The following is a 16,963-nucleotide window of genomic DNA, read 5'->3' on the forward strand; positions in this document are numbered from 1 at the left end:
TCTGTCTGCCATCTTTTCTTTCCCCTGCTGCACAACAGGGCCGATAGGGCCAGCAGGGTGAGCCGTAGACGAGCAGGGGCATCCTTCCGCAGGATTTTGGGTGCCAACCTCCGCACGCAATCAGGTAGGGAACTACAGGATATTATAGGGATAGGCACCTCCCGAGTTCTTTATTGCCTTTCCACACTTTGGTGGTGGTATTTGTATTAGTCACGTTATTGGATAATTTTATTCTAAACATTAAAGGTTATATTTTAACTTAGAATATTGGAGTGTTTTTGTTTCGGTGATTATCAAATTGATATAGATACTCTTCTACCTTCTTTTTCTGTGAATTCCTACAGGTGGCACTAGAGTTCTAGTCATCTTCCTCGCTGAAGTGACAATTTACATATTTCCAAGAGGAGCATTGCAGCTTAAAAGTCTCCTCACCTCGGCATGTCAGGCTTGACATGTCACTGTCCGCAAGGAGAAACGTTACCCCTTGGATCCTTGTGGAGAGTGACATGTCAATGGCTGATTCCAATAGGTGGCGCTAGAGTTCAAGTCCTCCTCCTTCTGAAGAGAGAATTTGCATATTTACTTGCTTGTGACAAGCCAGCACACACTGAAAGAGGATGGAGAGGGCAGAAACCTGAGCCTTCAAGGAGGCAAGGCTGAGGCCTGATTTCATACGAGACTGAAAGATAGCAAGGAATCCTAAGAATGGAGGAACCATGAAATCGCAATTCTGATATTTGCACCAATGTCTGTAGACCTTTTAAGTGCAGTGGTAGAACTTGGCAGACTAGAGCTTAAGACCCTTCAGCTTGTTAGAGACTATTAGAACTTAGAACCTTGGCTTCAACAGCCATGCCGTTTAAGATTTGGCGTTAATCTGCAGGTTAATAGTGTTACTAACCTGCCCGATGCCTGCACGTAGTTGAACACTGCGTGGAGAAAATGAACTTTACTCTTCCCGGTAGCATTCGGTTTCAGTAACATGGGTGGCGCAGGTTCAGTCACTGTCTGACTCTGGCTCTGCATTGGGGGTTGGCTGCCAGTCAGGGTTTGGGCGCAGTTACAGCCAGTGCTAGCGCCGCATCCGTGACTTAAACCAAATTCTGCCAAGAAGAATAAAGCTCCTTTTCTATCCACAGCGTTCGGCTACGTTCAGGTTAGTAACGCTATTGACCTGCAGATTAATCCCATATCTGAGGGATGATAACTTTATTTCTGGTGACAGGTTCCCTTTGACAGCCAAGGTGTAGGAGTGGTTAACAGGACCTTGTGAAAAATGGTTGGGGTGCAGAGGGAAAGGGCGTTTAGCATCTGTAACCAACTGGATGAGACTGAAGTAATCAGCGAGGCCAGTCCAAAACTATACGGATCGCCAGATCACCCTCCGCCTTGACTTGTTTGAGAACATGGGGGAAGAGGACGAAGAAGATAGAGTAAACCAAGGAGTGACCAGAGGCCGTTACAAAGGCCCTCCGGTCCCAGGACCTGGCAACTTAGGCTGGTACCTCCTGATTGATACGAGACACAAAAAGGTGTAGGAAAGCCGGGATCGACTGGGCTAATCTCTAGCACTGCAGGTCTTAATTAGATGCAATTGGCTATCTATATCTAGAGAACAAGACTTGATGTTCACTTATCAAGTCAGCTGGGAAGCTGAGCCGTCTGGTGTTAGCGAGGAAAAAAGACAGTTTAATGGTGGACAGTCTACCAGAGCCTGAGAGATGTTGGGGTTGGTGAGTAACCAATGAATATGAAGCACATGGAGCTTGGTGAGAAACCTGAACTGCTGTCTGAAAGAGATTATGGCATGGTTTAGCCAGCAATGAGAGAAGGACTGAATTCTGAACAGGCAAACCTGTTGTGGTGGTCATTACCTCCTGATGAATTAACGGTTTATTTGCCGTTATACCTTTGTGCCCAGTAGAGACAGTTTTTGGTTTTGAATCCCTTGGAGGAGTTTTATGGAAGTAATAAAACTTCTCACGTTTGGACCAAACAGCATTGCCTGTGTGAATGCTACCTAATGCCCACCTGAGAGCATGAATCTCTACAATTGGTGTTTTGGATGCAGGCAGCAAGTCTTAAAGAGTATAGTTGATTGTAGTGTAAAGACTGAAAGTCTTGGGAAAAGGCAGCAGCATTGTAAACGCAGTCAGTCTGAAAGCATGGAGGAGCTTGTTCAGCAACTGATCCAGGCCAAAATGCTGCTGCAGCAGCAGGCCTAACAGGAAGCCAACAAATTCTTGATTCAGCAGTTGCATCAGCAACAGATGAATCTCTTGGAAGAAACTGTCCAGGTCAGAGAGACGGTCCTCCCCACCAGCCAAAGTGACGGTAACAGTGTGAGGCGAAGAGTACAAGATGCTGTGCCAAAAATTACTCTGGAGGACAACATCAAGGCATTCCGACTTATTGCATGATATTGTTATGGAACGTTAACTTTCCGTTGTTCTAGGTCTTATGGGCTAGAGCTGTAGCAACCAGTACTGCAGTATGCCATCAGGAGTCGGCTATGGTAACAAAGTCACATGATGTAAATGCCATGGTGTATGTCCTTTCACTGTACTGGCTAGAGGATGAGGAAGCCTCCTCTGAAGCCAATATCCCTGACCTGGAGGAGACCACGGATAACTTTGGGGCTGCCCAGCAATTGGCAAGGAATAATGATCTGTTGTGTCGACCAAAGTGAAGGGACAGGTAAAAAAGGGCCTCCTCAAGGCTCAAGAGGAAAAATCCAGGGCGGGAGTGAAACAATTTAAGCCTAGGGATCGCGTACTTGTGTTAGGCTCCAAAGTAGAAGGCAAGTTCTTTACTTAGTGCAGGGACCCCATATGGTGGTAGGAAAGCCGGGAAGGACTTGGTAAAAATCTACCACTGCAAGTCTTAATAAGATGAAGCTGGCTAGCTATGTCTAGAGAGCCAGGCTGGACATTCACTTGTCAGTCAGCTGGGAAGTCTGTAGTGTCAGCGAGGGAAAAAGACCATTTAATGGTGGGCAAGCTACCTGAGCACCTCAAGGTGTTTGGGCTGGTGAGTAACCAGTGAATCTGAAGCACACTGAGCATTGTGTGGAACCTGAATATGCTGGCATGGTTTAGATAGCAGCGTGAGACTTATTTCTGAACGGGTGAGCCTGCTCTGGTAGGCATTACCTGCTGGTGCATAAACTATTTATTTGCTGTTATACCTTTGTGAAGAGACTGTTTTTTTTGTTTCGAATTGCTTGTAGTTTTATGAAAGTAATGAAACTGAATGCGTTTGGACCAAACCGCAGTGTCAGTGTGAATGCTATCTAATGCCTAGCTGAATGTGTAAATCCCTACAAGGTCTATATCAGGGTACACCAGCAAAGACAGCTAGTTGAAGACTTTTGACAGGAGAGCTCACACTCCTGGATCCAGAGCTTCTCAGTGCAGTTTTCCACACTGGAATTGTGGGCCTCAGAGTGCTGGAACATGAAGAATCTTGCTGGTTTCCCTCACTGTCGAGGAGTCCCTGGTTCATCTTTATGGTTCAAAGAGGCCTCCACAGTCGAGTCGAGTAATCTGTCCACACTCTAAGTGGACAGTCATTGAGAAAAGAGAACAAGTGGGAGAGCCATAAAAAATACTCAATTCCAGAAGGTTGATCTCAAGGTTGAATTCTGCAGACAAGAAACCCCCCTGAGTGGTGTGATGGTTGAACACCACTCCCCTAGCCAAGAGACTGAGGTGTGTCATCACCAACAGCCACTGGAGGGGAAGGAAGGATCTGCTGCAAAGTTGGGTGGACACTGTTAACCAACAAAGATCTTTGTGAACTTGAACAGGGGGATGCATGTGATAATCTAAGGTGTTCACTGACTTGTCCCAGAGAGAGAATGGAAAGTTGTAGCTGGAATGAGCAGATGTGAAATTGGGAGGCAGATATGTCCTTGAAAACTGAGATAATCCTACCCAGAACTCTCCAGCAGAAACGGATGGTGAACAAGTTCTCTAGCCACAAATAAAACACTGACTCAAAGAAGGAAGTTTGTCAGGGAGAAGGAAGACCCAAAACGAGTGGGTGCCGAATGTCATGCGGAGAGATGCCAGGAGCTGTGATAGTGACAGACATGATTTCTGTCAGATAAGGAGAATTCCAAGGAATACAAGGCGATTTAAAGAATGGACAGATTCTCCATAAGATCATCCAGATAAAAGAGGATTGCCACCCTTCTAGCATGGAGAACTGATATGAGGGCAGTGAGAACTTTGATGAAGACCCTCAGAGTTGTTTGAGGGGGAGTATGACAAACTGGAAATGAAGAGAGCCAACAGCGAAGCGAAGGAATCATTGGTGGAAGTTAGCGTTTGGAGTGTGAAGATACACGTCACATATGTTTAATGAAGAGAGGAATTCTCCTGGCTCCATAACTGTAGATTTCGGGTGCTGCATGCAAAATCTTTGGACAAGTTTCTTTAAATCCAGAATGTGCCTGACAAAGCTGTCCTTTTTGGGCACTGTGAACAGGTCAGAGCAGTATTCTTGGAACCATTCTGTGTCTAGAACTGCAACAATGGGAGTGAATTGAAAAAACCCATTTGGGTGCAGAAAGGCAAACCATCTCCTTTGACCCAGAAGTTTTCCACACGAGTCATCCAAACCTCTCTGAAAAAGTAAAGATGTCATTCCACCCAAGATGTTTTGAGTGGGGAGTGGAAGAGATTCTTGAGGTGGAGGATTGGGAAATGGAGGGGTCCGTGGCCTTGGTGCGGGTGTTCAAGGAAGGCTTCGGCCTATATAAAAGCTGTCTGGAGTGGGAGGTGTTTCCGCTACTTGACAAAAAGATAATTAAGTCTTTATGTTTGGCAAAAGAGAATTGTTGCTGGCAGTGTCAACGGAAGGAAATGGTATTCTGGGATTGAAAGGTGAAGCCATCCTTAACTTTGAAAGTGCCCCTTACCACTTGTATACTGTCAGAGGCAAGCTTTGTATCCTGCTTGTACACTAAAACAGAGTCAGAGGAGACCTCTCCCCAATCCAACTGGGCAGGGAAAGAAGCAGTTAATCTGCAGTGGCTTGGTCTGGGCAATGGTCTGAGGATGCCGAAGGACTTCTTTGGGAAGAGATCCTCTACATTAGAAGGGTCTTTCGGTCCTGATTGGGTGAGAGCACTGACGGGTGATCTGGGACAGCAAACACTTCCAAGGATTCAACCATTGACTGGGAGAAAGGCGACCTACGGCCTAGGTCAAACACTTGACCTATGCCGAAGAACACCTTTCTGAGGGAAATCCAAAGGATCCTGGATGGATGGTGGTGTTAAGGCACCAGGCACAGAGGGAGTCTGGCTCTGGAGCATACGAAGTGAGGACTGCGAAGGAAACTCATGAAGGCTTGAGGTGAAAGCAGCCAAGGAGAATGAAATGGCCCCCAAAAAATGAATAAAATGAGGCCACTAAGAGTGACCCGCTATGAAAGAGGAATATGACAAAACAAGGAAGGGCAGGGGGAATTAGTCACCTTTTGGACATTTTCGCATTTCCTCAATACATAATGAATTAATTTACCCTAGACCTAGACCATTATTGAACCAAATATTTATCCCTACACTTCCCAAGACCACTAAGTCTTAATTAGGCTTTGTTATTCTAGTATGTTCAAGACTTTGTTACAAACAGTCCCACCACGGCCCAAAACAAAATCTTACCTGCAAATCTCCCTCTATACCACTGGCAGGTTCCCTGACAGTTTACATGCCTTCTCCAATGGCAGGCACATCATGCAACCACTGCAGTCAGTCAGTGCACATCAGTTCACAGAAGTGAACAATGAGTTGGCGGCGACTGGTTGAAGTGGTCACATGATGTCCCGAAGAGAAGTCAACAAAGGATCTGGATGGGGATTTGCAAGTGAGAATGTGTGTATTTTTTTTTTTTTTACTATGCTTGAGCAGTATCTGGGAGATGTCTTGGGATAAAACTATAATGAAAAATAAAACCGATAAACCTTCTGTGCAATCTTCAAATTTTTCGTCAATGTCCACATCAGGTACAGTTATTATTTCCTCAAAGATTTCACTTTGTGTTCTAACCTCTGCAAGAAAGAGAAATAATATGTAACTGGGCTGTGTCAAATATTTAGATTACAGGAAAAAATATAATCTAGCACAACAACACAATACGAAACTACGACTAAATCACATTAATGTGCAAAAGTGAAGTAGGGGGAGACGAATTGGCGCTCCAGCTCCACGTCAACTAAACCTGTCTGACCCCGAAGGGAATCCCTCACCAAGCAAACACCCATAAAGTGCTTATCGGATACAGAACCTAATGATTAGCTCTTTACTCACTGAGTGTTGAATAAACAGTAATAAAGTGCTGGCTTAAATTTAGTTTTTTTACCTCCTGGATAGATATAGAGTTTGCTGACCGGTTCCAAGAAAACACATAGGTCTCTAGATTACTTAGTGGAGTCTCTAGATACCATTGATATATACAGATCATATGACCTCAGGCACTGTTTAAAGATGATCATGCAGATAAAGAACCTCAGTGACTGCCACTGTTACCATAAAAATAGAGTCAAGAAATATTACCAGCCAAAATATATGCAGAAGGTATGTTATCATAATAAATCGAGACACTTCAAGAGCACTGAAAAATGTATATAAGAGCTCACTGTAAATATCGAGCTGACATGGTCATGATAGGCAATCTAATAAACACCCCACTGAAAAGCATTTTTCATAAGTCTTGGTGGTAAATTAGTTGGTGCAAGAACCATCACATTCCGACGCGTTTCACCCCCCTGCAGGTCAAGTCAGGGGATTAGAGGACAGGGGCTCCTTGTCATTCAGACTGCATGCCATCAGGTCTTGTGTGCGTCTGTGTGTACATACCAGTACTGCTGTCCTATTTGAAGGGGTGCTGCCAAAAAAGATCGGAAGCATGGGAGGTTCGGTCGTATCATAACACCGTTCCAATGGAACGCACGCCGCACTGCAGGGGCGGACTGCAAGCGTGTGACCGGAAGTGATAAAAAGCCGGCCACGATTGCTGTAGTGGAGGTGTCCAAGTGGAGCGCAGGATGGGCTCCACCGAGCCTGGAGTACTGAATGTGACCGGAAGCGATGTCAGCCCGGTCACATCAGCACAATCACTTAACAAGTAGTTGGCGGTTAGTGGAAAGCAGGATGCGCTCCACCACCAAAGCAAAAGATATAAAGCCAATGTTATGGTAAAAAACCTTTATTATTTGTTAATGACAATATTAAGAGGGCGATACCTCAATCTATATCAATATATACTAGCATGATGGATACACAAGATGCTGATATTCTAGGGTATAATGTTATAAACAGGCCATAGTGTTATGGCTCTCCAGCTCCTTATCAAAAAGGACAATAAATGGAACAAACATAGTAAATCCACCCAGAAATACGCAAACAAGATGTATAGGGAAGGTGTATGGGTATATACAGTCCACATTGGGACTAGAAAAAAGGTTATATGGCACTATACCTTAGGGATAAATATGTCAATGCTAGTTTAACCATATAGTGGACAGATGCGCAAACACAAAATCATATGTAGCTGGCGAAGCCGAGTTGTTCATTGATCCCCCCTGGATTCATGGACTCAAGCATGGAGATCCAACGTGTCTCCCTCTGTGGGATCCTTCTGTCCCAATCACACATTCTCAGGGACTGGGGTACCGTTTTGATCACACCAAAGGAAAATGATTTCAATTCTCCCTGATGAACACTGATCAAATGAAAAGCTAATGGCGTATCCCTTTTATGGTTTATATCGCAAATATTCTCTCAAATCTTGACTTTTAGGGGCCTCTTGGTCTTCCCCACATAGTTTTTGAGGCACGTACATGTACAAATATCTACAACCCCTGCAGTTTTGCAGTTGGCAAAATCCCTGTTTTTGTTAAGTTCTGCATGTAACTGCACTGGTAAAAACTTTAGATACGTTGATGACTCAACAAAAACTGCCAGAGCCACACCGGTATGTGCCAACACCCCTACGATTGAGCCAAGTGCCCGTCTTTTTTGGGGGGTTATAGTGACTGTGGACCAAGAGATCACGCACAGACCTGCCTCTCCCAAAAGTGACCGATGGGTATAGATGGTATCTGATCAGAGATATTGGGGTCCGCCAAAAGAATATCCCAATGTTTGCGCAGTATGGACATGACCCTTTCATTCTGATTGTCAAAGGTGCCAATAAGGCATGTGCCCTTATGAGGAGAATCCCAGTTTCCCTGGTTATCGGAGTCAGCAGGCCTGAGCGGTTACTACCCCATGCATGTGTGTAACCAGCATTGATTGCCTCTGCTAGATATCCCCTACTGGTAAACCTCTTTTTTAGGTTCGCAAGTTGCAATTTTTCAGCATTTTCTTTCTGCAGGCAAAACATTTTTGCTTTTTTTTTTTGTGTGTGTGTATTTTTGCTGCTGTTTGTTGACGAATATTATATGTGGGCACATCTATATGGAATGTGGCTGAAAGTATGCATATCACAAAGGCCCATAGAGAATCATCAGAGCGCAAGATACGCACGTTGTAAGGACTCACAAGGTGGAAGTCATATAAAGCTACTGCAGATTTTCATCACAAAACTGGACAACCCCTTCAAAGACTACAAGACCAGTAAAGATTGTGCCCTGTGTATAAGAGAAAATAGGATTGAAGATCTACAATAGAAGGAAATATACCAAGTCCTCACTAAAAAGCTTCAGCAAGTGTTCAGGGTTGTGGAGCAGCGCTTGAAGAAAACTCACTAACCGCAACGTTCACATTCAAGTAGGCCCTCACCACTGCTAAAGAGGACTACTTCACCAGCCTCGTATATGCTTTTTTCCTACAACCCCAAACAGTTATTGAACAGTTTTAACTACCTCCTCTGCCCACTACTGCCCCCCTCCGACCTCCCTCATCTCCGCAGAAGCCTTTGCTGCACATTTCAAAAATAAGTCTTCACTGCTTAACCACCACAACCACTCCATATAAGAGGCCAATGTCCTTCCCCCATAACCTTCCTCCCAGCATCAGTGAAACAGATTACTCATCTTCTCTCTAAATCACACCTCACCACTTGTACACTTGACCCCATCTCATCACACCACCTCCCAACCTCACTACCACACTTTTCCCAGTCCTAACCCATCTCTTTAACCTATCCTTAAAGTCTGGCACCTTTCCCTTCTGCTTTCAAACATGCCACGGTCACACCCATCCTGAAGACACTATCCCTTGACCCAACTTTAAAGTCCAGCGACGGTCCCATTTTGCTGCTCCCGTTTACCTAAAAACTCATCAAAAGGCATTGTCCATGTTGAACTTTCCGCTGACCTCTCAGATAAATCACTCTTTGACAACCTACAATGCGGCTTCCATTCCCACCGAAACTGCCGTAACCAATATTACTAATGACTTCCTGCCAAACAACAGACAATTCTCTACACTCCTCCTTTTAGACCTATCCACTGCCTTCTACACAGTCGATCACTCCCTCCTACTAGAGAAATTCTTTTCCCTTATCATCAAACACCTTGCCCTCTTCTGGATCTCCACATACCTTTCCATCTGCACATTTATAAAACTAGAACACAGCAATACCACAAATACAGAGAATATACCAATATATATATATTATTCCCAATCTTAAAAATTCACCAATTCTTGGTATACTGTGTAGATTGGCGACACCCGCCACCCAGTGGAAACAAAAACCCAAACACCTTCCTATGGATCACCAGAGAGTACCAAAACAAGGAATTATATTTAGAATATACTTTATTCAATATACACAGCAATAACAACATATAATAATTAATATCATTAAATTGTATCATGTTAAAATCAATGACTGTATCCAAACACAGGACAAAAAATTAAATGCATATAATACGCCGGCCAATTTGCATAGGTAGTCCCTTATCCTCACTGCTCATATATAAAAACTTGTGTAAATTTTTTTTTATTTATATATATATATATATATATATATATATATATATATATATATATATATATATATATATATATATATATATATATATATATATAAAGTGCAAAAAAAGTGCTACAAATATGTATATCACAAGAGAATATAATTAATAAAGCACCGTGCAGTGTGCTAGGACCGCATTCAACAGCAATATGCTGAAAGTGCAGTAGTGCTCAGAAATATATATAATTATATATGAGCAGTGAGGATAAGGGACTACCTATGCAAATTGGCCGGCATATTATATGCATTTAATTTTTTGTCCTGTGTTTGGATACAGTCATTGATTTTAACATGATACAATTTTAATGATATTAATTATTATATGTTGTTATTGCTGTGTATATTGAATAAAGTATATTCTAAATATAATTCCTTGTTTTGGTACTCTCTGGTGATCCATAGGAAGGTGTTTGGGTTTTTGTTTCATCTGCACATTTAGCATCTCCCACTCCCATATTATCTCCTAATCCCACCCTCTTTCTCTGTTGGTATCTCTCAAGGCTCTGTCCTGAGACCCCTACTCTTTTTAATCCATACTTTCGGCCTGGAGCACCTCAAAGTTCCATGGCTTCCAGTACCATCTATATGCAGATGACACTCAGATCTACCCCTCTAACCCAGATGTCACCTCTCTGCTGTCCAGAATCCCAGAGTGCCTATCAACCATATCTTCCTTCTTCATTTCTTGTTTCCTAAAACTCAGTGTTGACAAAAATGAACTCATCATCTTTCCTCCATCACACCTATCTTCCCTACTCGATCTATCACAAGAAATAACACCACATCTTTCCTTGTACAGGAAGTTCATTGCCTAGAATAACCCTTGACTATGCTCTGTCTCTCAAACTGCACATCCAAGCTCTTCCCACCACCAACTCAAAAATATTTCCAGAATCCGTCCTTTCATCATCAATCTACTAAAATGTTCGTCCATGCACCCATCATCTCCCGCCTCAACTACGGCAATTTCCTCCACTGTGGCCTTCTTGCTAACACATGTGCTCCTTTAAGTCCTTAACTCAGCTGCCCAAAGTATTTACCTCTCTCCTCACTACTCCTCCGCTTCTGCCCTCTGTAGATCCCTTCATTACAGTAGTTCCAATTCCCCAACGTATACAGATTAAACTACTAAAATCAGGGTGGATTGATTTAAATCACGCCGATTTAAATCATGATTTAAATCACAATTTAAATCAAAAGATTTTTTTCTATTTAAATCGGATCGATTTAAATCATGATTTTAATCATGATTTAAATCACTGATTTAAATCAAAAGGTTTTTTTTTAATATAAATCACGATTAAAATGAGAAGTGAGAGCAGTGCGCATGTGCGCCCATAGTTACACGGACGAAACTAGGGGCAACGATCTAACGCCAGGGTGAGGGGGGGACCCCAAAGTAAGTAAAAATCTTTTTTGTTTTACTATATGGCAATAGGTAGGTGTTTAAAAGCAGCATGTCTTAATTGTATAAACTATTAATAGCCTCCACATTTTGTTCATACTGCCCCTTTAATTCCACACTTCTAGCTTGGTTTCACTTTTGGTTTAGTTTCTTTTTCCATTCAGTTGACATGCCCAAACTTGTTGGATAGTCAGCAGTACTTGGCTGTAGTAACAATCAAACTTCATAAGTGATCTGTGTGAGCCATGGCAGGTCGTAAGAGAGACCCTATTTGGGTTCATTTTGTTGAGATGCCAGCAGCAGATCTTGGAAAGAAAGGTGCAAGAGCAAAGTGCAAATACTGTCAAAAGGATATCCAAGGACTTGTTTGCCGTTTAAAATCACATTATGAAAACTGCAACCAGAAGGGAAATGAAGATGTTGATAGTGAAGTGTTTCTTTGGTCATCTTCATCACCGCACTTCTCATGATGTTGCCTCATTCACGCCACCAGGCCTTGCATCTCTTTGTTGCATCGTTTGCATTTTGCACGCATGCCTGCCTTACCGATAGGCGAAGGAGCTTCATTAAAATATTCCCAAACTGGGTCTCTTTTATGGCCTGCTGCCATTATAAGGAAAGAATGTAATAAACCTCAGATCGTACACACAAACAGATCCAGACTTGTCTGTCTGTGGCTATGCTGCAGTATTGTGCTCAAAGTTTCACTTTCATTTTTTTGTCTGCTTGCCCTTCCTCCTCAAAACACTTAGATTCACATTCTTCTTGTGTTGTGCAGATCTATTCCACTCCAAACAATCAGAAACATATTGTCTAACTTCTTGGACTTGGCACTGAAGGGGTTGATTCTGTATTCATAGGTTTGTAGAACAATAGGATTAAGGTCTTTTTCTCAACTCTGTTCATGTTGTAACATTTTTGCCATGAAGAAGAGGCTGGGACCTCTGCGGAGTCAAATTCAGTTTTGAGAACTGCGTAAGTAAAGCGAGCGTCTGTTATAATATAGGAGAGAAACTGCCCACTAATCCTACAGAAACCTCTGGAAGAGCATGGCATTGTGAATGTTACACATATACAGCCTTTATTCTACTGAGTTAAACAACTCGGCTTTATCTCATGATGGAAGAACCTTTGGATGGTAAAATATTTTCCTCAAAAAGCAGTTTATTGAAAAAAATCCGATTTAAATCAAAAAAATCCGATTTAAATCAAAAAAATCCGATTTTTTTGATTTTTTTTTAAAAAACATTGATTTTTATCCACCCTGACTAAAATTAACCTAAAAAGTCACCTATAATAATCTGTCTCCACCGTACATCTTTGAACTAATCTTCCAACATGTAATCTTAGGTCCTCCCAAAACCTCCTTCTCACCTCCACGCTTAAACATTCCTCAACCAATCACCTCCAAAACTTCTCCTGAGTATCCGCCATGCTCTGGAATTCTGTGCTTCAACATGTCCGATTATCTGCCACACTCTGAATTTTCAGAAGGAACTTGAAAATGCATCGCTTCAAGAAAGCTTAGTCTGCAATAACCCACCTCACCATCACTGGAGCTGCTGCAACCCCCCAGCCTAATGTTTTCTTCCCCTTACCCTCTAGATCAGGGGTCTCAAAAACACAGCCCACGGGCCGCATGCGGCCCGAAGCACTGTAGACACCTTGATCATCGCAACACGATCCAAGGGCCACCGACATTAGCCTTGTAAATCAGTTGAATGTTTGTCCATGGACTCTCAATTCTAAATATTTTTCTATCTACTGGCTAACACGGTACCAAGATATAGACCTTTCCTGCGTCCATGGAAGCACATTCAGCTGAAATGTATTGACAAACAGAGACCAGCTCTCTGCACGGCAATACCAATGCCAGTCGCAGGCCATCCAGATGCTAGCAGCAGACATCGGCATGCCGGCTTATGACGTCACTGCCAAGCGTCGATGTCACCTGCTGGCTCCTGACTGACCGGCAGCGGATATTGGTATTGCTGTGCAGAGAGCCACGATCGTCAACAGGTCTACAGTGCCTGCGGGCCGCATGTGCAGAAAGGACACCGAGGGAACGGAGGACAGGTTAGAAGAATCTTTTTTTTATGTGTATAGGAACAAGAATGAGAGATTACCATAAGAAGGGGAGCAGGAAGGAGTCTTACTATAAGGGGACCAGGATGGATGGGGCCTTATTATGAGATGAGAACTGGGATGGGGCATCACTATAACATGAGGACCAGGATGGGACATTATTATAAGAGGAGGACTAGGATGGGGCATTACTATAAGATGATAACTAGGATGAGGCATTAGGACCAAGATGGCGCATTACTATAAGAGCAGGATCAGTGACCTGTCATAAGCCAATACAGATCCATATGTAAGCAGAGCACCACATAAAGCCCCGCTCACAGGCCGTTGCAAAGCATGAGAATCTCATTAATTGAAAACTGCAAATACAGACTAAATAACCACCACAAGACCGATTTCATCAACCCAGGTATCATTTTAATCAGTATAACGGTGCCGACCTGACACTGTCTGACAGGTTTGCTTTAAGGTCAAAATTGGCTTGGTCACTAAGGGGTTAAAGCAAAACAACAGACTTGGAAACAATAGCAACAAGCTGCCAGAACACTGATGTTTTCATGGTTGGTGGGTGTGCATCTTACATAAAGTACCTTCCTTGGCAGCATCATCTGAAATTGCTCCTTTATTCATTAGACCCAATTTCTCATTGAAGTAAATAATCAGACTCTCGACGGACTCAGGAGTGTCCTGGAATGGTTCTAAAAGAAGTGCAGGAAAATGAAGTATGGTTACTGGGCAATATAAAAGAAACAAGGTCAAACTCCTGTATATGTTCAAGCATAGTTTGTTTCTTCCCAATAATCTGAAGTGAACCATGGGCAGGAAACCCGGACAAGCTACTCAATTACAGATAGCTATATTTTATTCTGAAAATAACAACAAAGAATTTGAAAAATGAATAGGGCGTGGGAAAAAGTGTCTGCTAAGCCACTCGCTCTGATTTCTCCTTACCCTGCCCAGGTCCCTCAGACTTATCCCTAACGAGTTTCCTCTGATATCTCCCTGTCCAGCTCCCTTGACTTATCCCTACCTGCCCATGTCCCTCTGACTTCATGCTGCCAAGGTCCCTCCAACTTCTCCCTACCTGCCCAGGTCCCTCTGATTTCTCCCTGCCAAGCTCCCTCCAACTTCTCCCTACCTGCCCAGGTCCCTCTGATTTCTCCCTGCCAAGCTCCCTCCAACTTCTCCCTGCCGAGTTACCTCTGACATCTCCTTACCCAGCTCCCTCTGACTTCATGCTGCCAAGCTCCCTCCAACTTCTCCCTACCGAGATACTTCTGACATCTCCTTGCCCAGCTCCCTAGACTTATCCCTACCTGCCCAGGTCCCTCTGACTTCATGCTGCCAAGGTCCCTCCAACTTCTCCCTACCTGCCCAGGTCCCTCTGATTTCTCCCTGCCAAACTCCCTCCAACTTCTCCCTGCCGAGTTACCGCTGACATCTCCTTGCCCAGGTCCCTCTGACTTCATGCTGCCAAGCTCCCTCCAACTTCTCCCTACCGAGATACTTCTGACATCTCCTTGCCCAGCTCCCTCTGACTTCTCCCTACCTGCTCAGGTCTCTCGGATTTCTCCCTACCAAACTCCCTCCAACTTTTCTCTGCCGAGTTAACTCAGACATCTCCCTGCCCAGCTCCCTCTGACTTCATGCTGCCAAGCTCCCACCAACTCCTCTCTGCCCAGCTCCCTCTGACTTCTCCCTACCCTGCCTGGTTTCATTGACAGGCCCCTCCTTATTTAAATAATGTGCTATATACAATCCAAAATGAATATAGTGAAAACAGCAGAATGGTAACACTAGATTACACATACAGTATGACCACCTTAATACAAATTATAATAAAAAAGGTGTTTTTAAAAAACAACTGCAGATTCCTTTGAAGCATATGGAATACATAAGACATGCCCGCATGTCATATACACGTGAAGTAATTTCTGTGTGCATGAGCCCTTAATTACGCAGATTTTTAGGTTAGTGTAAAGTATGGCCGGACCAACAATCGGCGTGGGCAAGTCACTTGTGACTGATAGAAATCTGAGTCACCAGTCAGAAATGTATTCCAGTCTTCTCTCTTTGTCATCTACCAGTGCTGAGGTCATAATGGTTTGCACAAAACAAACACCCACGTTAGTATTGGAAAAACAATATGTGAAGAGTACGTGCTGTACATAAATTTTTTTTTTGCAATTGCATTGAAATTTAAATAAAAACAGGTATTTGATCATTTCCTATCCACCTATATAAATGCTAATCCCAATCCATAATTGCCAATCCAAAATGTGTAACTTCTAACGAGATACGTCGCAAAATTTTTTGGTTGTGTGTACAGGAAAGATATATATCTTGGTACCGTGTTAGCCAGTAGATAGAAAAATATTTAGAATTGAGAGTCCTCAGTGGTGGATACCTTTTAATGGCTAACTGAAAAGATGGTAAATTGCAAGCTTTCGAGACTACTTAGGTCTCTTCATCAGGCAAAGACTAAAGCAAATTCTGAAGAATCACATATTTATGTACAATACAACCCAGAAAAAAATGGCGTAGATAAGACAGGTGACGTGAAGCAGAACTACCATTATGTGAGAGTGCTAAAATGTTTATGTCCATAAATATCGGAACAGTTCATAGATAAGGAGTGTGAATGTTTTATTGTCCTCTGATTGGGGTCTGGTTCTTTGTTATGATGTGGAATCTTTGTACTCTAATATCCCACCCCAGGATGGACTAAATGCCTGCAAATTCTTCCTGGAAAACACAGTGACTGATGCTGATACTTAGCTGAAACTTATAAAATTCATCCTCACCCACAATTACTTTGAATTTGACAACAAGATCTATCGACAGGAGACTGGCACAGCAATGGGAAGTAAAATGGCCCCACAGTATGCAAATCTTTTCATGGCCAAGCTTGAAGGCAACTTTTTGTCCTCATGTCCCACCAGGCCTCTGGCGTACTACCGCTACATTGATGATATTTTAATCATCTGGACAGAGTCTGAGCTACAGCTAAAGAGGTTCCATGAACAGTTTAATCAATTTCATCCCACCATTAACTTAACACTCAACTACTCCTGCACTGAAATTAACTTTTTGGACACCATCATTAAGCTGCAGAACAATGAAACAGAGACATCCCTGTATCAGAAAACAAACGACCGCCCAACATACCTTAAATGGGACAGTTTCCATCCAAAACACATAAAAAACACTCTACAGCCAAGCCATCAGATACAACTGTATATGTTCCAACACGATGGATAGAGATGAACACCTTGGTAATCTCAGAAAGGTCTTTTTGAATCAGGGCTACCATCCAAGAACAATTCAAAACCAAATTACAAGAGCAACTAGAATATCAAGGAATCACCTGCTACATTACAAAACTAAAGAAGAAAATAACCGGGTACCTCTATTAGTTACCTACAATCCAAATCTGGAGGTGCTAAGGGGAGCTGCACGGAAATTACAACCTTTACTACAAAAA

General features: G+C 43.0%; 1 protein-coding gene across 1 annotated transcript in view; it reads right to left on the reverse strand.

The window, feature by feature from the left end:
• TDRD6 (tudor domain containing 6) overlaps window positions 1–16,963 on the reverse strand; it is a gene marked incomplete at its 3' end in the record, with an annotated part of 81,826 nt that overhangs the window by 31,141 nt on the left and 33,722 nt on the right. The window contains exons 5-6 of the mRNA XM_077281796.1: window positions 14,070–14,177; window positions 5,971–6,057 (exon numbers count right to left, since the gene is read on the reverse strand). Of these exons, the coding sequence (XP_077137911.1) occupies window positions 5,971–6,057; window positions 14,070–14,177 (195 nt within the window). The remainder of the gene's footprint in view (window positions 1–5,970; window positions 6,058–14,069; window positions 14,178–16,963) is intronic.

Source organism: Ranitomeya variabilis, chromosome 2 (genome assembly GCF_051348905.1).
Source record: "Ranitomeya variabilis isolate aRanVar5 chromosome 2, aRanVar5.hap1, whole genome shotgun sequence".
In the NCBI taxonomy this organism is placed as follows: Eukaryota; Metazoa; Chordata; class Amphibia; order Anura; family Dendrobatidae; genus Ranitomeya; species Ranitomeya variabilis.